Below are 24,365 nucleotides of genomic sequence, written 5' to 3'. Positions count from 1 at the left end.
ATTCCTCCAACTCATTTGTTTAGTTAATTACTTGAAATAAAATTCTGGAGTCATCCAGATTACTAATCCAGACCAGTGGAACGTAATTTAACCATGCTGCTACAGTAAAAGCGATATGTTTTGACGGTTCTCACTCATTGCAAAACAATCTTCTGACTCCACAAAACAGTATTATTTTAAAAATGAAACACTTGCCATGTTTTCAAAGCTGCGATCACATTCTTCAGAAATTTAAACTAAACCAGTAATTCTCAACCTTTTCCTTTCCTCTCACATTCCACTTTCAGTAATCCCTATGCCACCGGTGCTCTGTGATTAGTAAGAGATTGCTTAAGGTAGTATGTGAAAGGGAAGGCTGAGAATCACTGCTCTAGATCCAATTGTTACTGAAATATTTTGCTTGAGAAAAATTGTCATCAGCCCATTTCCTTTGGAGTTATGAAACCGTGCACATAATGAATCAATTAGGTACAATGTAAACAGTGGTTTTCAAATTTTTTTCCCCACCCACATACCACCTTCAGCAATCCCTTACTAATCACAGAGCGCCGATGGCATAGGGAATACTTAAGGTGGTATGTGAGTGGAAAGAAAAAGGCTGAGACCTGAACTAAACTCTTCAGGTTCATTTACCAATGTCTCTTAGTTTTATAATCAAATCCAACAACTATTGTTTCTGGATCAAGGAATTTGAAATATTATCACAGAGAGCTATGCTGCTTAAGATATCTATTCGCTCAGTCCTCAGTGCAAGTTGTGTAAGAGTGAAAGTAGGAACAATGTTAACTTTCTGGTTGTACATCATTCGCTATTTAGTGCCAACGTCAGCATGTTTTATTTTGTAACATTCTCTCTTCTGAATCTTAACATTCAGTGCCACTGCATTTAAAATTGGCTCACATCTAATATTATAACACAACTGTCTGTTGTGGTGGCGATCAAAGGAATCATTACATTCTGAAAGGGATCTTCCTGAACTTGTTTAATGTAAGATTTCTTTTAAAGATGGCCCCATGTTGTATTGTTATAAAACCAGAAGATGCAAGACAGATTAATGGAAGCACTTCAGAGGGCAGACAGGAATGTGGAGTTAAAATTACAATCAGATCTGCGTGATGTTAAATGCAGTAGGCCTGAGGGTGCAAACAACCACTCCTTCACCTGATTTGTATGATTCTCTCATCCATACGGAGCGCACCTTTCACATCCCTTCCGTGATAATCCTTACCAAGTGACAGCATTTTTGTTGGAAGTGTCACAGCTGCTTCTATGTAGAGAGTGGAGCAGAAAACTTACATGCAGCAAATTCTCAAAGCAGAGTGACAGGACAACCTTTTTTGAGGGATGACAATTGAGGAATAAATCTTAGATACTACTTCCTCTTCCCTGAAGTAGTGCCTTATTTTTTAAATCTTTGACAAGCAACTGAGAGACATCCCAACTGAATCCTAGCCCTTCTAACAGCAGATCAGTGCTCTCTTGAACCTGAGCCATACGCTTTGTACCCTCAACTTTGGACTCGGGCAAGAGTGTTCAGCCACACATCCAATCCAAATGTCACCAGATTGAGTGCTATTTGTTGGTATAAAAATATACTTTTCCTCAATGTCTGTTTAACAGAGGACCATTAAATCAGGCTCCAACTGTTAAATTCACTCACAAGTATGGTATGAAAATTCACCAAGGGGATATTCCACTCCATGGATTTGTCTGATTTCAATCAGGTTCTAAGGGGAGTGCAAATTCAAAAACTGAATTAATGGTCTTGCAAATGGTGGGAGGGTTTAAGATGAGAAAGCAGAGGTGTAAGATAAGAGGTAGGAAGTTTCAAAGAAGGAACTTTTCAACAGAAGTGTCATCCAGAACAAGTGGTGGGGACAGATGCCTTCACAACATCTAAACAAGTATTTGAAGCAGCAATTGGTCGAAGGCTGCAGACTTGATGTGAATAAATGGGATTCATGTTTTCAGAGGGTGGCATGACATAGTCTGCCAAAGGGCCTGTTTTTCTGTGTTGTCTGGCACTGACTATCTTTTAACATTTTGATGTGATAATCAAGTCAAGTAATTGTAAACATCATTGTAAAACTAGAGATGATGTGACAAAAAGATTTTTATAAGCAATTAACATGTAAGCAGAGGAAGATATTCTACTCAAATTTGTGATACAACTATTGCTGGGCAGATGTAAAACAGCTGATAACAAATTTGATTTTTTTAAAATTGACAGAACCTTGATCTGGGACAGAAATAACACAACAATAGTGGGATTCCTGGATGTTGCAAGGGCTCTGGAGAGGTAATTGTGATATAAAGTACTGTTAATTTTGATCTTCTGTGAAATTTAATACCGTGAAAATATTAAAAAGGCTGCAGTTTATATCTCTTGTGTGGAACAGATAGAGACAATTTATATATATATATAGATATATATATCTATATATTACACGAGGGAAATCTTGCAGACAAGGGCCAGAACGTTTGAAGAGATTTTCCATCCTCAGCCCTTTGAAATGAGGCAGTCCAAGTGTGCTCAGAATTGCAGGACGTTTGTCTCAGCCTTGCATGCGAGCCAGGACTGAGTGAGTGAATGGCGTAAGGTGTAAATGTGGCCCTCTGCTGCTTCACTCATCCAGAGTACAGACATGGTATCGCATACAATCCTGAGATTCTTCTTCTTGCAACAGAGTTACCACATATTGGTACAGGTACACAATCTTTTATCCAGAACCCTTGGGGGACAGTATGTTCCGAATTTCGGATTATTCCGGATTTCGGAAATCCAGATTTAAGCCCACCCGAATTGTGCTGCCGCATCCACCCCCTTCCAGTCGCGCTGCTATCTCTTCTCCCCCCCCTCCCGCCCAACTCACGCTGCCAGTCTCCCCCCTCCCCCGCCTGTCTTGCACTGCCGGTTTTCCGCTCGCCCAACTCGCATTGCCAGTCTTCCCACCCCCCGCCCGCCCAACTCGCATTGCCGGTCTCCTCCCCCCCCTGCCCGACTCGCACTGCTGGTCTCCCACCCCTCCCCACACGCCTAACTCGCGCTGCTGCCTCTCTCCCCACTTGCTGGATTTTGGAGCTTTCCAGATTTTAGATGTCTGGATAAAGGATTGTGTTCTGTAGTGCAAAAACACTGTACACAATGTATACATGTAAACAGATCACTACCTGTAAACAGATCATTAATGTCAACAAACTGATTGCAATACAGAGAGAATTTTTAAAAAACAATCCAGTGCACAAGTGCGAGTCCTTAAATGAGTTCCTGATTGAGTTTGTCATTGAGGAGTCTGATGGTGGAGGGGGAGCAGCTGTTCCTGAACCTGGTGGCGCAAGTTTTTTGGCACCTACACCTCATTCCTGATGGCAGCTGCAAGAACAGTGTGTGCACTAGGTGATATGGATCCTTGATGATTGCTGCTGTTTCCTGTTGATGTTCTCGTTGGGTGGGGAGGGTTTTGTCTGTGATGTCCTGGGCTGTGTCCACTGCATTTTGCAGGGCTTTACACTCGGGATATTGGTGTCCCCATACCAGACCATGATGTAGCTGGTCTGGGGACTGTGAAAGCTTTGACACAGGTAATTTCACAGGCAGTGGTCTGATGTGAGAATCTGTAGTTCCAGTGAGATCTGCCTTGTTCGCCCAGCCCAGGAAATGAGGGCAGCAATTGCAGTACAACCAGTCCCATTATCGTGTTTTTAAAAAAAATGTGTGCAAAGAAAATATTGAAGTCCACTTGACACCCGTTAACAGTGTTGATAAAAGAAAGATTGAAAACTAAAGTTTTTATAATTCTGCTTTATTCCCTCACTGCTTTGAGTTATTGTTATGCAATTTGAACGAAAACTGATCAGTCCTTCCTGCAATCTCTGTGATTGTTTTCAGGAACTATACGCTAAAGTCAATGCATTTGCCCATGAGTGATATGTCCCAGGCTTGTCGGAGCCATCCAGAGAAAACTGAGGAAGCTCTGCAGAAGGTAAAGACGGTTATTCCGCCTCACAGCACTGCAGAATGGAAATGTTATCGTATTGAGTCTGCACACTGGCTTGGAAGTGTACAAGATTTCAAACTTTAATGGCCTATTTGTGTCTTCCAGATCCAATCATGCCTCCTTCGGAACAATCAGATGGAGAAAGTTTCTCCAGAGCAGGCTTTTCGACTGCAGGAGAGAATTATTACAAGTTCCACACAACAAGTAGGAAGACTTTTCATTACCAATAATCAGCATTTATTACTTTTCACAATGATTGGAGGATTGGAGGAAGAGCTCCCTTAATGTTTGTGGAACTTAAAATCTTCATGCTGGGTCTAATTTTAATATCATCTTGATCCCTGGGATGAAGGGGTTGACTTATGATGAAAGATTAAATCATCTAGGATTGTATTCGCTCGAGTTCAGAAGGATGAGAGAAGATCTTATAGAAACATATAGGATTATGAAGGGTATGGATAGGATAGATGTAGGAAGGTTTTTTGAGCTGGCCGGGGAAACTAAAACGAGAAGACACAGTCTCAAGATTCGGGGGAGTAGATTTAGGACAGAGATGAAGAAAAATAGTTTTTCCCAGAGATTAGTGAATGCTTGGAATTCTCTAACCAGGGAAGTGGTTGAGGCTGCCTCATTAAACATATTTAAAATTCGGTTAGATAAATTTTTACATGATAGAGGAATTAGGGGATATGGGGAGAAGGCAGGTAGGTGGAGTTAGGTCATAAATTAGATCAGCCATGATCGTATTGAATGGCGGAGCAGGCTCGATGGGCCATTTTTGGCCTACTCCTGTTCCTACTTCCTATGTTCCTATGAAGATTAAATTGCAAAACTGAGTTTAAACTAGTTCAAGCTTAATTTATCCACGGATTTTTGTGAATTTGTATTGATACCAGTAATTTACTAATATTATTCTTGTGGAATTCTTTTTGAATTGAGGTGTTAATGGATATAGAAACAACCTGTAAATACACGGTGAAGAATGTCTTTGCAAAGTTTATTTTTATTCAGTCAAAAGGGATGCTGAGGAACCTTTCAGTGCCCTTCCTTGATCACCCTTACGGAGAAAGCGGTGAGCTGCCTTCCTGAACTGCTGCAGTCCTTGAAGAGCTGTGAGGGAGGGATTTCCAGGATTTTAACCCAGCAAGGGTGAAGAAATGGCAATATGGTTCCAGGTCAGGGTGGAGTGCAACTTAGAGCAACTTGGTTGTCCTGCCCTTCACCAGTCGGGGAGCATGTTGGCCCTTAACATTTCCAGGTGGCGAGGTTCTCATACTTTTGCTGCTCTTGCCCTTATCGCTGGTAGAGTTGCTGCAGTGCATCCCATAGATGCTGCAAACTGGCAAAACAGTGCGCACCACGGTGCATAGGTAGTGAGTGAATGGTTGTCGATGGGGTGCTATTGAGCTGGCTGTTATGTTGATATATGGGAAACACTGGCCTGAAAAAGTGCAACAGCAAATACTGGTACTGACCAGAAATTGTGGGGGAAGCAGCAAGCAAGATCATGAAAGGAAAGATCTATTCTAAAATAACTAACTTTCATGTCTGTACAGATGGTGGACAGTATGTGTGAAAAGGTGCAAGAATATCTGCACATTATTAACAATGGATCCATGAAAGAAAGACAAGATGTAATATTTGCTGAAGAAATCATCAAGGATGCTAAGACATTAACAACTGTGAGTTTTAAAATGATTAAATATTTAAGAGTACATCCTTTTGCAGCATTGGGCTGGACTGAAAGCCCACTGGAGTGTAGGTTGATGTGACTTAAATCACAACTAATGCATGGATTGAAAAATAAGTCTTATTGGTTTGGAAAATAAGCTGGGACTTTTCTCTTTGGAGCATAGAAGGATGAGAGGAGACTTAATAGAGGTCTACAAGATTATAGATAGGGTGGATGGCCAGTGCCTGTTTCTTAGGGCAGGATCAGCAAACACCAGAGGACACAAGTACAAAATGAAGGGAGGGAAGTTTAGGGAAGACATCAGGGGTAAATTTTTATTAACGCAGAGAATTGTGGGTGCTTCGAATTCCTTGTCAGGAATGGTGGTGGAGGCTGAAACATCAGGGGCATTTAAGAGACTCCTGGACAGGCACATGGATGGAAGAAAATAGGGGGTTATGGGGTAGGGAGGGTTTAATATTTTTTAAAGCAATATGTGGGTTGGGACAACATCGAGGGCTGAAGGGCCTGTTCTGTGCTGTGGTGTTCTATGTTCTAAAGTATACGGTTGCATCTTTCAAGGTTACTAATATCTAAATGAAAATGTATTTTTTCTAATAAATATTTTAACGTTTTTTATTGTATCATGATTTTTAACTTGGATTGTAATAAGTACTGCTCTGACATTCTCTCTGAGAATTGACTATTATTTAACAATATTTATTTTTAAGTATGTAGAGTACTGCATATAAATCACTTGTTAATATGTGTGCCTTGTTTTTGCACCAAAGAACACTGTTTTGTCTAGTTGTACTCTACAACTGTATCACAATAATAAACTTGAACTGTATTGATTAGAATGAGTTTAAATCACATGTGATAGACAGTAACCTCTACGCTGACTGTGTTGCCCCAATATAATTTATTAGAAAGCTGGAGAAGGACTGGACAAGGGCAAATATAGTGTAGAAACTTCATGTGGAGATGTCAAATTGTCCAAAGGAGTTAAAACAGTTCTTGGTTTATCATGAGCTAATTTCAACTATCACTCTGCACCCCCCCCCCCCCCCCCCCCACAGCCAGCCTGCTAATGAGCTGGTGAGAGCATTTGGGGAATAGTCTTCTGGTGTTGGTAATGCAATGACCTAAGTGATTTGCATACTGGTGAAGTGACCTGATTTCATCCTTTTCCATCCACACATCTTAGTTAATCACCAACTTCAAAAATAAAAAATCAGACCACTGCCATGCATCGTGCTTCTTCAAGTTGACCTCAATGCTCTTGTGCTCATTCATTCTTGCACTTCTCCATGTGCCCACCTTCCTGAAACAGATTGGAGAAATGAGAATGTGAAGGGCGGTATTCAAGACCTTAAAAGTTGAACTTCTAAACTGTTCATAATTAATACTGTTGCCAGCATTCTTATTCATCGCCTTGAATTTCTCTGTTTTTCTCTCTCCATCTCCTGCATCTTGTGTTACAGCTGTTACCAGCCTTGTATCAAATGGGTAACAGGCCACCTTTGGTAAGGACGGTGCAGGCAAAGTTGGAGTCAGCTGCCGCAGACGTCTCTCAAGCTATAGTGAAGGAAATCCAGGTAAGAGCGAGCTCTGCATCTTCTGCACAATGTGCTGGCGATCCTTTTCCAAAATATAACTCCTTTGTGTTTAAAATGCTTCAAAATGTCAGGGAACTGAAGATAGCTTCTTAATGTCCTGATTCTCTGATATTAAGGAATATGCAAAATAAACCAACTTGTCCCTTGCCTGTCTCTCCTTTCATTTACTATTTCATGCCTGCAATTTTAGCTTTTTCCTTCAATCTCTCAGGTACTTCAGCTCCACTGTAGCATATTTCTTGCATCTATACAAGTCAGCTATTCAACCCCTTTTGGTACTCAACATTTTAATAAATATCATAACTGATTCTTTACTCCAGTCCCACGTTCTGATGCTAATCTCATTTCCCTTAATTCCTTAATATTGAAAAATCTACCAAAGTCTACTCTTGTATAGTCTAAACAACTGAGCCAACACAGCCCTATTGGATGGAGGATTTCAAAGATTCGCGACCTTCTGGGGTTAAGACATTTCTTTTCCTCTCAATGCCTGATATTGAGGCTGTGACCCTCTGGTTTCAGGCATCATATCCACAGGAAAGATTCCTGTATCTCCCTTGTTGAAGTCCTTATTAAGGAAGATATTCAGATTATATATGAAAAATCCTCTTTGTCTGAAAGGAGAAGGGGAAAATCTGAAGCAGGGTGCATGTAAATATTGGACTGAATTTTCTGCTGGCTGTAAGAGAGGTTTAATCTCATAAACTTGCTGCTTACCAGACATCCAAATCCACACCTGCCTTAGTGGGACTCCAAAAGAAAACATGTGTTAGGCCAAGAAAACCTACCAGGTACCAGACACCGTACCAGGTCTAATGAACAAATACATTTGAAAGTGAAATTATTCCATTGATCAAACAGCATTTATGAAGAAAGAAACTGAGGTAATGTTTCTGATTAATGATGTTTCATTAGAACCTCATGAAAAACTTAAGTGATCAAGGGCAAAGAGGCCAAGACAGACTGTGGAGTTTCTTTGTTCTTCCTGTGATCTCATGGGTTTCCTTGAGGTATTCTGGTTTCCTCCTCATCAAAAAGTCCAGTAGATTAAGTGGCCATTGTCATTTGCCCCTCGTGAGTAATTGAGTGGATGAAAATGGGGGAGAAAAAAATATGGAATTAGTGTAACCTAAATGTAAGTACGTGGTTGATTATGGGCTTGGACTTGGTTACTGAAGAGTCTGTTTTTATAACTCTATCATCTTGTCTGTTACTTTTGAGATGAATCAGAACTGTCTAATCATTATAACATGTTCTCTTGCTTAGTGAAGAAACCCAATCTTCATGCAAATTTTGAACCACCAGATATAAAGATATAAGAGCAGAAGTAACCCAATCTGCTTACCAGGCCTGCTCTGGCATTTAATCATGAGTTGATCCTTCTCACCCAACCCCACACCCTGGCCTTCTCCCCATAATCTTTGATGCTTTGACTAATCAAATACCTGTCAATTTCTGTCTTAAATACACCCAATGACTGAATTCCACTGCCGCTTGTAGCAACAAGTTCCACAGACTTGCCCCCCGGCTAAAGAAATTTCTCCGCATTTCTGCTTTAAATTGATGCTTGAAATTGTGGCCTCTTGTCATAGACTCCCCTAGCATGGGAAACAACTCCCCTACCTAGGAAGTGGATGGGGGTGGGGGTGGGGGGTTGGCCTCTGCTCATTGTTTGCTATCTGTGGTTCACCTTTTTTTTTCTGAGTACCTATGCAAAAGCCATAGAGATGTTGGTAACTAAGATCTGTTCTTCAAGGGCTTCTTGGCTCACCTATTACAGTCAACTTGATTGTTGGAGGGTTGACGAACCAGATTTTTATTTTCCATTTTCCTCTGCAATGTCTTCTCTCAAAGCAACACAACCAGTCTGAGTTGATGAAAGACTGAAGACAAATCGCCTTCTGTTTTGTGTTAACGAGCAATGAACAGCAGGCAGATTCTGAAATTGGAAAGTGGGACAGGATTGGGCCTGGGTACTAGGGCCTGACTTGAACTGGAAAGCACAGGAGAATTCCCCTGCAATACATTATTGTAGAGAGAGGGATTATGGCAGGGCTGCTCTATTATACTGATCTTAATGTTCTTCTACCTAATGTACAGATGATGGATGAATAAATAATGGGTTGTAAATCACACCACATTTTCACAATGCTTTGAAACCTGTAAGATTGTTGTCAGATATTGTCAGTTGACTGTTTAGTACATATAGAGACAAGAAGTGATATTATTTCAATTCAATGGAATATATGTATATTACTACTAAACAACTTTGCCTTAAACTGAGAATGCCTTGACCCAGTTCTGTCAGCTGCACTGCTCAGGGGTTTGACTTTGAATATGGCTAACTTTTTGAAATTGTGAATGTCTATATCCTTCAATAAATATTAACATTTTAAAAAAACTGTTGTAAACATATTTTTAAAATCTGCCTTCAAAATAAACAGCTTTCAAAATATTTTATTTTTCTCCGCATCTCCTTAGACACTCACTGAATCCCTCGTGAAATCTACCAGCATGCTTTGCCCCAGCCTTCTACAGAAAGTCAACATGCAGGAACATCTCATTGACAAAATATCCGACAAACTCTTCAACCCCAAGAATTTTGCAAGGAGCATGATTATTGATCAAACAGGATCAGGGATCATGAACAAACTCAGGTCTGGATATTCCCCCTCCCATTGTTACAACATCATGCCCCGTTAACTAGATTTTAGTGGGGAAGTAATGTTGAGGAGGTTTTTGTGTAATTTATTCCCAATTTCCATTTCAGATTTGTTGTCATGGCATCACATATAGCCCTGAGATTCTTTTTTTTCTGTGGGTGTGGTACAAATAAAGAACTGTAAACAGATAAGGAATATAAACAAACTGTGCAATACAGAGAGAATAAAAAAAAGAAAATCAATAAAGTGCACAAATAAGAGTCCTTAAATGAGTCTCTGATTGAGTTTGTCGTTGAGGAGTCTGATGGTGGAGGGGTGGCCGCTGTTCCTGAACCTGGTAGTGCGAGTCTTGTGGCACCGATACCTCTTTCCTGATGGCATTTTGAAAATATGCATTGAGCAAGATATTGCTGGAATTCTATTTAAAGTCTGGGAGAGAAGATTCATCTTTTGATCAACACAGAATTTTAAAAAGGAAGACGAGAAAGCATCCTGAGTAAATAATTTCGAGTGGGTCATGTGGCTTTCCTCAAAAATAATTCTTCCTGAATTTTCCTTTTTTTTATATTTCCCTGCACCAATTTATGAGTATCAAATTTTGCCTTTGTTCAGGAGATCATTTGTCTTTTGGAATTAGGCTTTTATTGTTAAGGCATGTCTTAATTCAGAAACGAAGGTTAAACAATTTGAGTTTTTGCTACAGAGCATGTTAACGGGTCAACAAATTGAAATGAATCTTATATCCTCTTGGTGTGGATCGCATGTTAAATTAACTCTGGGAGTCTGTGCCTCTTTAAATGCAGTGATTTGCACACTATCATCGAAAAGCAAACCATGGCAAAAAACTGAACTAAAAACAGAATATGCTGGGGGTACTCAGTGGGTCAGGCAGCATCAGTTCTATAAAGGTCATCAGCTGTTCACCTCTGTCCACAGATGCTGCCTGGTCTGTTGAACTTCCCCAGTATTTTTCCAGGGCTTTTCCTGTCTGATTCCAATGAGCTCAAAAAGATGAGAGAAAGAGAATTGGGCTTAAAAATGTCAAACGCTGCATATTTTCTGGAATCCACTGTGAATTTGGGTTTAAAATGAGGTAATAACATATTAAGATGATAAATAAGTAACAGAAGACCTTTGTCCTGTTTTGACACAGTGAAGTGAAGCTCCACGTCACTGCTGCTTTAATCAGCCACATTGTGGACTGTGTTCTGAAGGACCTGGCCATTGCTCAGCAGAAACTTGTGAGTGTTCCTATTAACATAAATTATGTGAAAGCTCTATGATAAATCACAAATTATACAAGATTATGGCGGCTCGATGTTGCTGTGTTCCCAGCCACAGACCATCTTCCTCCTCTCCCCACCCTGTTTGGGAACTAAACTTCCCATCCTCTACTAAACCCTGCCACTTATCCACCTACAGAATCCACTTATCCATTCTCATCAACTCCTGACCCATAGGGGCTCCACCCAGACTTCCCCCTGTCACAGACACCCGTTGTCTCCTTTCATTAGTGCAGAGTAGCAGTTGGACTGTTTTCTTTTATCTTGTCACAATGTTCCCTTTGCCTTTTCTACTCCATTTCATCATTTCTCAGCCCATCCTGATCCCATCTCTTCCTTTCCCCAAACGGCTCAATACCTCTGATATTCCCCTACTTGTTAATCAACTTGTGCTGTGTATATTTTGTATATGTTCATCTATTTTACCTGGGACATTTCCTCAATGTAGTTTTCTTTGTAAGGAAAATATACATCTTATATAAAGTTCTCAGGCACTGTTAGTGTCGTGGTTAGCGCAAAGCCTTTGCAGGCCCAGTGATTGGAACCAGGGTTCGAATCCTACGCTCTCTTTAAGGAGGTTGTATGTTCTTCCCATGTCTGTGCGGTTTTCCCCAGGGGCTCCTGGGGGGGGTGTAGGTTAATTGGGCAGCAGGGGCTCGTGGGCAGAAATGCCCTGTTACCGTGCTGTATGTCTAAATTAAAAATGAAATATTATCCCTCTGCAATGATTATATAAAACATTTGATTGGGAATAACGGAAGATTCAGAAGGGATTGATATGGGCCAAACAATCAGCGTTTATTTCCTGACAATCAGTGTCATCTTGTACCCATGTCCTTTTCACCTCTTAACTCTACATTGAATTATATTGACAATGTGTGAAAAAGAAAAAGTGTATATCACGGCTATTGTGATTTATGGTGTGAAAAATAAAAATTTAAAAAAAAAAGGAATTATATTGACAAGGTTTATCCTTGATCTCCAGCCCTGGGTGTACAGCCCACAGCCTCATGGAAAATTATTCCCATTGCTGCCTGATGTTGGCTATCGCATGTGAGACCTCCTTCCTTTGATACACTCAGATTTTCATTCTTTCAAGAAGAAGAAGAGAATGGAATACTTCCAAAGGTGTAGCCTTCTCCACATATTAAACATTGCATGGTCTTTGGTCATTTAACGCAGTCTAGTATATGGTGGGATGTTTTGGATGATTCCAAAAAGTGAGACAAAGGCTTTTAAGTTTGAAGGATTTTTCCTTGAGTTTGAGAGCTTGGGCTGTACTGTGGAATCTAATTTCCACCTCGGGTTAAGAAGGAAGACTTGCAATTTACACTCCAGTTCAAAAGTGCAAGTGAATTAATATTGTTTTTCAGCACAGGTCCAGTGCCCGTTATGACTGTTGATATGGACCATGACCATTGGCTCTGCCTGGTGGGCAAGGACAGTCAGCATCTAATTAATGGGAGAGGGAAATGTTTTAAGAAGTGTTTACTAAATTTTCTTCACTAGCCAATCTTATGCATTGTGATAAACTGGTTTCCTCATACGATCTTATCTGGTTGCCACTAGGTGCATTAATATTGCGCCTGGTTGCAAACAGATTAGATCCCAACAGAAACTTGATGTAATTTGACTTTCCACTATAAAATGGACAGCAAATATAAACAGGGCAGCTACAGGAAAACCCTCACCTGAAAACATTTGCATAGTTTTCAATGTAAAGTAATAAATAATTCCAGTGAAACAAGAAAGTCTGCAGATGGTGTGATTGTAGTAAATACACAGCAGTGCTGGAGAAACTTAGCAGGTCCCAGCAGTATTCACAGGAGGGAAAGATATTCAACCATACTTTCAGGCCTGAGCCTTTTGTCAAAGAATGGAGAAAAAAGCTCCTATCCTCCCACCCATATCCTTTCTCCTCTCCTCCCACCTATATCCACATCTTAGTCTGTGCTCCTGCCCTGCCCTTCCTCCCTCCCTCCTTTCCTCTCCTCCTCACCCTCCTACTCCTTCTTATTCAGACACCCACCTGCTTTTGCTTCAACTGACGAAGGACCCAGGCCCGAAACATTGGTTACCCTTTACTTCCTAACAATGGATATTGCGTGACCTGCTGAGTCTCTCCAGAATGTTTGTGCGTTGCACGACCCCATCTTTAACTCCAGGATGTGAGGAACTGATCTCAGCAATGGAATCTACAAACAATTGTGATCACAGTAGTTACTTGTTAGATCTGGAAGCTCTTAATAAATCATTCATTCTATTATCTAATGATCAATTTTTCAATTATTTAACAATTAAAAAAAAACACCAGTTATCTAATTTTCGATGATTCAATTATATCCTTTCTAAATCTTTCTCCATTTAGGCATGTTATGCAACAAAGCCACAGTGTGAAACATCAGACTCAAACACGAGTGTAGAAAACTCAAAGGAAGAAGCTATCAGAAACATATTCACCGATTCATCAAACATCCCTGATGAATTGGCTCCAATTGAGGTATTCGTCCCTGTAGATATTCGAATTGTGAATTGGTTTCTATTGAATGTTGCAATTTTTATTTATCAAGGCTCATCAAAGACGATGGGATGCTTTTTGAGGTTTTTCCTGTCAAATGCAGTAAACCCCTGGTGTCCGGCACCTACAGGGACTGGTAGATGCCAGATATGCAAATTTTCCGGTTGCTTGAGACTCACTCTTACATTGCCTAACTAATACATTATTACCAGAATTAAGAACAGTTTAAAAGACAAAACATATTACAAAATGTAAAGTATTTGAAAAAAATATTGCTATGTAAAGTTCACTTTAATCAGGTAACTTGAGTTTGAGAGCTTGGGCTGTGCTGTGGAATCTAATTTCCACCTCAGGTTAAGAAGGAAGATTTGCGATTTACACTCCAGTTTGAAAGTGCAAGTGAATTAATATTGTTTTTCAGCACAGGTCCAGTGTCCGTTGTGACTGTTGATATGGACCATGACCATTGGCTCTGCCTGGTGGGCAGGACAGTCAGCATCTAATTAAATTTGAACTCCGGTTGCTGGCGCTGTAACAGCGTTGCACTAACGTCTACGCTAACCGTGCTGCTATCTTAATTAAATCCCCTCCAAAAGTTTACAGATAAACCTTACTAATATACTTAATAATACACTAATAAAGGTAAAGACTCTCACTAGGCAGAGATAGGGAGACACTGGGAGAGTCACGCCTGGGGCAACCAACTCTTCATCCTGGCCGATGCCATTTTATTCAAACGCAACTTTATTGAAACAACTGTTGCGGGCAAGGCAGTACGAATCAGAAAAAATCATCTCTTCCTCACTGATGATCAACACAGGCGCACCTCAAGGATGTGAGCTTAGCCCACTGCTCTTCTCACTGTGTGGTCAGGCACAGTTCCAATGGCAGCTACAAATTTGCTGATGACATCATGGTCATCAGCAGAATCATAGATGGCAATGAGAAAGCGAATAAGAGTGAGACAGATCAGCTGGTTGAGTGGTGTCACAGCAATAGCCTTGCACTCATCGTGAGCAAAACCAAGGACTTCAGGAAGGGAAAATCAGGAGAACGTGAAGCAGTCCTCATTGAGAGATCATCAGTGGGAGAGGGTCAAGAGCTTCAAATTCCTGAGTGTCAACATCTCTGAGGATCTGTCCTGGGGTGGATGCAATCACGAAGGAGGCTTTCCAGCAGTTATACTTCATGAGGAGATTTGGTACGACACCAAAGACTCTCAAAAACCTCTCCAGGTTGTCCTGGGTAAACTTGTACCTCTCACTTTGTTCGTTTTAGATTGGTCACAGTGTTTGAGCTACCGAAAGACAATAGACACACATGACAAGAGCACTTCAGTTTATACAAATCTTTATTACAAATTCTAAAGCTGATATCAAACTACAATATGCAAGCCCTTCCCAATTAGACTTATCAACACCTGGACTGGTCCCAACTGCCGAGGTGAGGCAACGACTGCACATTTATAGTAGGTTGACGGGGCGCCGGTAGCAGCTTCTCCACCTCCCCCGACTGGGACATTGGCCGGACTCTAGAAGTTCTTCTTCTTGCTGAGAGATGTTGCCACTTCTCGGAGAGTCTCAAACTTCAGCAGGGGACCATGGCTTATATTACCCAAAAACTGCTTACCCAAGCACCTATTCCCAGCACAGCAAGAAAGCGAGCAAGCTAGCATGCCTAGGCTTCCATCAAATAACACAACTTTCTAGCTTATCACTTTGAATACAATGGTTTATTTTGCTTCAAGGTTAGGTCACTGTCTGACAGTCTGTGACCAATATACTAAAAAGCAGGAAGATTAAACGTTCTTGGTACACAGATGTCTTTTTGTCAGATAACTGTATCTCTGGGCCCCATGGTCGAATTTAGCTTATGCCTGCTGAGTCTCAAAGCAGGTTACTGATTCTCAACCTTGCAGAAGCAAAAGCATGGTTTAAATCTAAAGCAAAAGTATGGTTTAAATCTAAAGCAAAAGCATGGTTTAAATCCAAAGCAAAAGCATGGTTTAAATCCTCCAATACACAGGTGTACCATGGAGAGCCTTCTGGGTGGTTGCATCACTGTCCAGTATGGAGATACCAATACACAGGACACAGGAAAAAACTCCAGAGGGTTGGTAACTCGATTTGTGACATCATGAGCACCAGTCTTCCCTCAATCGAAGACATCTACAAGAGGTGGTGTCTTAAGAAAGGAACCTCTACCCTCAAGGACCCCCCACCACCCAGGCCAAGCCTTCTTCAAACTGCTACCATCAGGAAAATGGTACAGGAGCCTGAAGACAAACACATATCAGAACATCAATTTTTTGTTGTCAGATTTCTGAATGGACAATGAACCACAGACACTACCTCACTTTATCGTATTTTCTTGCATTCTTTATTTATGAAATGTAATTTATAGCAATATTTGCACCATGACGCTATCACAAAACAACAAATTTCATGACATGATTGTGGAGCACACAATAATCACATTGACATGATGGAGTGATTAAACGGCTTTAATTGCCAAAAACCTGAGCATTACTGATGCACGACTTGGCCAGGTTCCAGGTACAGGAGCAAGAGGGGGAAAGTCCAGGCACACCAGCCTTTATTGGGAAATCTGGGGAAGATCAGGGAGGTTTGGACTGGCCAGTCCATACATCAGTCAAATGCCTTTCACCACTATGTTCATGACAATGAATTCTGATTCTAGCCCTTTCAAAATTAAGCTTTAAACCTATTACATTCCTAAGAGGGTGAGTGTATGTGAAGCAAATAGGTGTTCAATAAGCTACAGTGACATTTAAATTGGTGATGTAAATTGGTAGGTGTTTAAGCAGTTTTAAGTTCCAGTTATCGCTCACTGGTTTTGTGTTTCATTTCTTTGTGTCAAATCTCTGTGTTCTTTTCCTTTCTCATTATTAATCTAAATTAAAATCTGGATCCTGCTGTCTATAAAATACACTACAGATGCTTCCCTGTTTTTCTGAACTGTCACGTAGGACATGAGCAACAAGAGCTACTTGCACACATCTTTTAGCGTCGCGCTTAGCGCGATGCTGATACAGCACCAGCAATCAAGTTCAGGGTTCAAAGGACTTTGTATGTTCTCCCTGTGTCTGCATGGGTTTTCCCTGGATGCTCTGGTTTCCTCCCAAAACATGCGGTGGTGGGGTTGGGGGGGGGGGGAGGGGAGTGTGGGGTAGGCAATTGTGCAGCACGGACTCGAGGCCTAAATGGCCTGTTACTGTGCTCTATGTCTAAATTAAATCTAAATAAATTTAACATCCTGTTTTGGAAATGTCCTTCACTAAGTCCTGGAAATCACTCCCTTTACCAGCATCTATGGGAGCACCTTGATCAAAAGGATTCAAGTGTTTCAAGAAGAGAATTTGCCACCAGCACTCAGGAGATGGTCACAAAGTGTTGGCTTTGCCCGTGATGCCCAGATTCTAAATCCAAATAAATAAGTATGCCAGGTTAATTTTTTAACAATTGTAATATCTCTTCCATAGAGTCTGTCACTACTTCGTCGGAAAACAATACACTCTAGAAGAATCAGGCCGACCACAGCTTCGAAAAGTAAGTGGTAATGATAATATATTTATTGATAAAGGATTAGCTGCCATTTTTCAGACCATAGTGAGAAGGGTGGCATGGTTACAGCAGCAGTTAGTGCGAGGCTGTTACAGCGCCAGCAATCCGGGTTCGAATCCCGCGCTTTCTGTAAGAAGATTGTACGTTCTCCCCGTGTCTGCTTGATTTTCCACAGGGGCTCCAGTTGCCCCCAACTGTTCAAAACGTACACAGGGTTGTGGGTCAATTGAGTGTAATTGGGTGGCACGGTCTTGTGGGCTGAAGTGGCCTGTTACCATGATGTGTGTCTGTATGTATGTCTGTATGGCTAAACTGAACTCATTATTTATTGTAGCAAGTGCCCTTTCAAAGAGAAAGCTTTGTCTTTCCATAAACTCAGAGCCCAGTCGTTCCCCATGCCGTAGTCTGAAATGAATCAGGCTTGGTGTCATATTTGACAGTGAGGTGAGCTTCTACTCTTAATCATGCCAGCCTCAAATACCACCTGATTCATCTCTGCAACATGACCCTTTCTTCCCAGCCTCACATTGTGCCACTGAAACTCTTGTCCAAATTTGTAAACTCATTTCTGGCAAGTCCAAAGGATCCTGGGGCAATCATAATGAGACATTTCACTCGCTCTAATATTAACTGGGATACCATCAATCTGAAACATTGAGAGAGCATAGAATTCCTAACCTGCAATCAGGACAACTTTCTTTTGCCAATATTAAGCAAGCCTAAATGACATCATGAAGAATGCATGTCAGTGCCCCTACTTCCTCAGGAGTTTGCAGAGGTTTGGTATGACATTGGAAACCCTGGCAAATTTCTACAGATATGTGGTGGAAAGTGTGAATCACGATCTGGTTGGGGTCACCAATAGCCGTGAGCAGAAAGCCCTCCAATAGGTAATGGATGCAGGTCAGGACATCACAGGTAAAGCCCTCCCCATCATCCAGGACATCTACAGGGAACACTGCCATTGGAGAGCAGCAGCAATCATCAATAATCCACACCACCCAGCACACGCTCTGTTCTCACTGCCTCCATCAGCAAAGAGGTCTAGGTGCCATAAGACGTGAACCACCAGGTTCAGGAAAAGCTGCTACCCCTCCACCATCAGACTTCTCAACGACAAACTCAATCAGGGACTTATTGAAGGACTCTTACTTTTGCAGTTTATTGATTTTTTTTCATCTCTGATCTGCACAGTTTCTTTATATTTTTTCATTTTTTAAAATAATTGTATACCGTGTGCAGTTTTTTTTGCACTACCAGTAAGTGGTAATTCTGTCTCACCCACAGGAAAAAGAATCTCAGGGTTGTATGTGATGTAATGTATGTTGGAAGAGATGTGGAAGGCACAGCACTAGATAGGTGGAAGAATATTTGTGCTAGATTTAGATTTGGCTAAACAAAGATGATAAAACCCTTAACCTTTACTTGATAATTATTTTTATTCCATTCACTATTTCAGTCTCATTCACCTTAATGGTGCCTCCAAAATCTGGACCTGTCCCAGTTAAGTGACGTCGCACTGTCCTACATTATTTTGAAATGCTTTGAGCACCTCTCAGAGATGCTGGAACCATTTCAATTTGCCTACAGATGGAACTGTTCCACTGACAACACTAAAGCCTTGTCCCTTCATTCCGTCCTGACCCACCTGGAGAACTACGCCTCATTGTGATAGTACAGATCTATCACCAATGTACATAGTGTATATAGTTACTGTATCTAGACTGTGCTTACAGCGATTGGCTGAGAGCTAAGCCACACCTATTGTTTGGGCCTTAAAGGGTTGTGTCCCTAGCCAGGTCGGATCATTCCGGACTGGTCGGCCACCTGTGAAGAGCTCCGGTCTTTTGCTAATAAAAGCCTTGGTTTGGATCAACAAGTCTTTGGTTCTTTCGACAAGCTCTACAATTTTATTAGCAAAAAGAATTTTTTTTGAAAGGGATGGAGCGTTTAACTCGGCCAGAAAAACTTGATATCGACCCACAGTCAGCTACAGCCTTCAAAGCTTTTAAGTTCTGGCTGCTGAACTTTGAAAACTTCCTGAGATTCATTCAGGTAGAGGAGGATAACCAGCGTCTAACAGCATTGCTGTCGATGGTGTCCTTGAGAGTCTACGAGAACATCCAGGATGAGACCACTTACACCGCAGCCATAAAGGTACTGAAGGAACTGTATGATCAACCGGTGAACAGAGTTCATGCCCGGCTCATGCTTGCGTCGAGGAAGCAACAGCAGGGCATATTTACAAGTTTTAAAGGCATTGGGCAAGGACTGTAACTGTGTGGACAAAACTGCTGCCGAGATCACTAGCGACCTCGTCCGGGATGCCTATGTGGCCGGGCTCCGATCGAACGAAGTGAGGCTGCGTTTGCTCGAACAAGGGGTAGAAAAACTAGAGGACGTGGCCCGGATTGCAATCACAATGGAGGATGCAGCCTTAAAGTCCACCGAGCTCTCTAGGGACTGGACTCCACATTCTGATGTGAGTAGAGTGCCCTTCTACCCTACCCCTGACGGCCTGTCGGCTGCTGCTACCCTGCCCCGTGCGAACCCGAAATGTTATTTCTGCGGGAGGGACAAGCACAGCAGGTCCCAGTGCCCAGCAAGAAAAGCCAGGTGCCAGAAGTGCCTTAAAAACGGCCACTTTGCTGCAGTCTGTAGGTCTAAAATGGCCGCCAGCAAACACAGTGCCTCGTGTGAAGCTCAACCGCCACTATCCCATTCAAACTCTTCTTCCCCAGAGCTCTCGTCCAATGAGAGCGAGGGCTCCCCTGCACGGCAACGCCTGACGTCACGGAGATGCCGAACCCGGAAGGGGCAACCCACCGTCGCAACCATGGTGATGGCCTGCCTCTCGCCCCCGTGCGGAACACTTGACACTACCGCCGCTGCTGCCGCCGCCACAGCCACCCCCGGGGCCGACGCTACCGCCGCTGCTGCCGCCGCCATGGACACCCCCGGGGCCGACGCTACCGCCGCTGCTGCCGCCGCCACGGACACCTCCGGGGCCGACGCTACAGCCGCTGCTGCCGCCGCCACGGACAACCCCGGGGCCGACGCTACCGCCGCTGCTACCGCCGCCGCAGCCACCCCCGCGGCCAACCAGGTGCTCACCCTAGCGTCCATCGCTGACGACCGCCAGGGCCCGACCGCCGATCGCGAGCAACTACAAACCCCACTACTTACCATTCACCCGCCACAACAGCACTTCCGGGAGGTTCTCCAACCTGCTCCTCGAGCGTTGACTACGTCATCCCGTTGCGTGACGTCATCCCGTTGCGTGACGTCATCGCGCAAAACTCGCCTGTCAACTGCTTCAATAACATTAAACCAGCAATGCTCTCATCCCCTCACCAGAGCAATGGAACTGATTAAAGTGCATGGACACTACACCAATTGCTTATTTGACTCTGGGTCAACTGACAGTTTTATCCAGCCAGATCTGGCCCTCCGTTGGGGACTTGACATTATCCCCACTACCCAGAGGATCTCATTAGCGACGAGGTCGCACTCGACTGGGATAAAGGGGTATTGCATCGCCACGCTGGAAGTACAGGGCGTGACGGTCACCCACTTTAAATTATTCGTCCTTCCCCAATTGTGCGCCCCAGTGTTGCTGGGATTAGACTTCCAGTGTCAGTTCCAAACGGTGTCCCTACACTTTGGGGGACCCCACGCCCCCCTCTCGGTCTGCCATCGCCCCACTCCCGAAGCACCCGAGCAACCCGCCCCCGTGCCCCGGGGCCAATCCTGCGGCCTTTCCACACTCCGGATTGCCCCGCCAGCACTCTTCGCAAACCTCACCCCTGGCTGGAAGCCTGAGGCCACCAAAAGTCGGCAATATAGTTACGAAAACAGGCAATTCATTAGGAGTGAGGTGCGTAGATTGCTGGATGAGGGCATCATCGAACCCAGTTCAAGCCCCTGGAGAGCCCAGGTGGTGGTTGTCAAGAATGGGGAAAAACTACGGATGGTGGTCGACTATAGCCAGACCATTAACCGCTTCACACTCCTGGATGCGTACCCCCTGCCACGCATCACGGATGTGGTGAACCAGATCGCCCAGTACCGCATTTTCTCCACTATTGACCTACGTTCGGCCTACCACCAGCTCCCGATCCGCTGCGAGGACCGACCATTCACGGCCTTTGAAGCGAATGGGCGGCTATATCAATTTCTCAGGGTACCATTCGGGGTCACAAATGGTGTCGCGGTCTTCCAGCGGGAAATGGACAGGATGGTGGACCAGAACGGGCTAACCGCGACCTTCCCGTATCTGGACAATATCACCATCTGCGGCCACGACATGCAGGACCATGACGCCAACCTAGACAAATTTCTTCAAACTGCCCGTCAGCTAAACCTGACTTACAATTTGGACAAGTGTGTTTTCCGGACCACACGACTCGCTATTCTAGGTTGTGTGGTGGAAAACGGGATAGTCATGCCAGATCCTGACCGCATGCGTCCCTTAATGGACTTACCCCCCCCACATACCCAGAAAGCTCTCAAACGCTGCCTGGGCCTTTTCTCGTATTATGCCCAATGGGTTCCAAACTACGCCGACAAGGCACGTCCTCTTATCAAAACCACCTCTTTTCCCCTCTCGACCGAAGCCACAGCGGCTTTCGATCGAATCAAATCTGACATCGCTGCTGCGACGCTGCACGCGATCGATGAGTCTGTCCCGTTTCAAGTCGAGAGCGATGCATCCGACTTCGCCCTGGCAGCCACCTTGAACCAGGCCGGTCGGCCTGTAGCCTTCTTCTCCAGAACCCTCCAGGGTCCGGAGAGTAGACACTCCTCGATCAAGAAGGAGGCCCAGGCCATAGTTGAAGCGGTACGTCGTTGGAGACATTACCTCGCTGGGAGGCGCTTTACACTGTTGACTGATCAACGCGCGGTCTCCTTCATGTTCAGCAACACCCAGCGTGGTAAGATAAAAAACGACAAAATCGCCAGATGGAGAATCGAACTCTCCACCTTTAACTATGACATCCTGTACCGGCCTGGTAAGCTCAACGACCCGCCTGACGCGCTCTCCAGGGGGACGTGCGCCAGCATACAGATGGACAGACTACGGAAACTCAATGAGGCGCTCTGTCATCCAGGGGTCACTAGGTTTGCTCACTTTGTCAAGGCGCGCAACTTACCCTACACAGTTGAGGAGATCCGCTCCATGACCCGAGCCTGTTCGGTGTGCGCCGAATGCAAGCCCCACTTCTTCCGTCCGGATAACTCCCACGTCATCAAAGCCACCCGCCCCTTCGAGCGTCTTAGCGTAGACTTTAAGGGACCCCTACCGTCGACCAACCGTAATACCTACATCCTTACGGCCATCGACGAATACACCCGCTTCCCATTCACTGTGGCCTGCCCAGACACCACTGCCACCTCAGTGATACAGGCCCTTCACAGTATTTTCACCATCTTCGGGTACCCCAATTCCATCCACAGTGATAGGGGGTCCTCATTCATGAGTGCAGAGCTGCAACAGTACCTTCTGGAGTGTGGTATTGCTTCAAGCAGGACCACGAGCTATAACCCACGCGGTAATGGCCAGGTCGAGAGGGAGAATGCCACCATATGGAGAGCGGTTACACTGGCTCTCCGGTCTAAAGGTCTCCCCACCTCTCACTGGCAGGAGGTTCTCACTAGTGCCTTACACTCCATCCGCTCCCTCCTATGTACTGCAACAAATGCCACCCCCCATGAAAGGATGTTCCTTTTCCCGAGGAAATCCGAATCGGGAACCACTGTACCAGCATGGCTCACCGTCCCTGGCCCTGTCCTTTTGCGACGCCACGTCCGGCACTCAAAGAACGACCCCTTGGTCGACCGAGTGACTCTACTCCACGCGAACCCACATTACGCATACGTGGAGTTCCCAGACGGGCGGGAGGACACTGTTTCGGTGCGGGACCTAGCTCAGGACGCGGTAGACCCAGCAAACCCCCCAACTCCTTATGCTCCAGGCCCCGTGCCGCAACAGAAGGACCAACAGCACCCCAATGACTCGGGCCACCCTGCCGACAAAACGACTGGGGAATTGAGCGACGGAGCAGTCGCACCCGATGAGCCCGCTGGCGACACCACTCCAGCGACCCCAATCCCGGCACCACGGCGGTCACGCCGGATGGTCAGACCCCCTGACCGCTACAGTACTTGACCTACCCCTTCCTTTTCATTCTCTCCCTCGTTTTTGTTTTTTTTTCCAGGGTCAATTCTCCAAGAAGGGGTGAATGTGATAGTACAGATCTATCACCAATGTACATAGTGTATATAGTTACTGTATCTAGACTGTGCTTACAGCGATTGGCTGAGAGCTAAGCCACACCTATTGTTTGGGCCTTAAAGGGTTGTGTCCCTAGCCAGGTCGGATCATTCCGGACTGGTCGGCCACCTGTGAAGAGCTCCGGTCTTTTGCTAATAAAAGCCTTGGTTTGGATCAACAAGTCTTTGGTTCTTTCGACGAGCTCTACACTCATACAAAAGGCTGTTGTTCATCAACTTCAGCTCGGCGTTTAATGCGATCATTTCCCAGAGGCTGGTGGAGAAGCTGTCCTTTCTAGGGCTCAATATCCCTCTCTGTAGTTGAATCCTGGACTGCCTAACGGAAAGACCACAGTCTGGCCAGTTGGCAGCAGAATGTTGAGCACCATCAGAGGTACCTCAGGACTGTGTGCTCAGCCCACTCCTGACCCACGACTGCATCACCAGATCCAGCTCCGTCAGAATCATCACGTTTGCAGATAATACAACAGTAGTTGGCCTCATCAGCAACAAGGACGAGTCGCACTACAGAGAAGAGGTCGATAGAAAATCTTGTGAAATGGTGCCAGAGTAACAACCTGAGTCTCAACATGGACAAGATGAAGAACATTATCGTGGACTTGGGTGGAACAGGGATGACCACCCCCAACTACACATCTGTAGTGGAGAGCACCAAGTTCCTTGGAGTTCACTTAACTAGTAATCCATTGTCGACACACAACATCTCCTCACTTGTAAGGAAGGGCACAACAGTG

At 44.1% G+C, this 24,365-nt stretch overlaps 1 protein-coding gene across 2 annotated transcripts in view; it reads left to right on the top strand.

Annotated features, from left to right (window-relative positions):
* carmil2 (capping protein regulator and myosin 1 linker 2) overlaps positions 1-24,365 on the top strand; it is a 140,475-nt gene that overhangs the window by 83,927 nt on the left and 32,183 nt on the right. For both annotated transcript variants that reach the window (XM_069901500.1, XM_069901501.1), the window contains 9 exons: positions 2,231-2,299; positions 3,890-3,983; positions 4,104-4,202; positions 5,555-5,680; positions 7,155-7,268; positions 9,771-9,946; positions 11,106-11,193; positions 13,604-13,735; positions 17,256-17,322. In XM_069901500.1, the coding sequence (XP_069757601.1) occupies positions 2,231-2,299; positions 3,890-3,983; positions 4,104-4,202; positions 5,555-5,680; positions 7,155-7,268; positions 9,771-9,946; positions 11,106-11,193; positions 13,604-13,735; positions 17,256-17,322 (965 nt within the window). The remainder of the gene's footprint in view (positions 1-2,230; positions 2,300-3,889; positions 3,984-4,103; positions 4,203-5,554; positions 5,681-7,154; positions 7,269-9,770; positions 9,947-11,105; positions 11,194-13,603; positions 13,736-17,255; positions 17,323-24,365) is intronic.

This window comes from Narcine bancroftii, chromosome 10 (assembly GCF_036971445.1).
Source record: "Narcine bancroftii isolate sNarBan1 chromosome 10, sNarBan1.hap1, whole genome shotgun sequence".
Lineage (NCBI taxonomy): Eukaryota > Metazoa > Chordata > Chondrichthyes > Torpediniformes > Narcinidae > Narcine > Narcine bancroftii.
The sequence above is the reverse complement of the archived record's forward strand: the minus strand, read 5'-3'. Positions and strand labels throughout refer to the sequence as shown.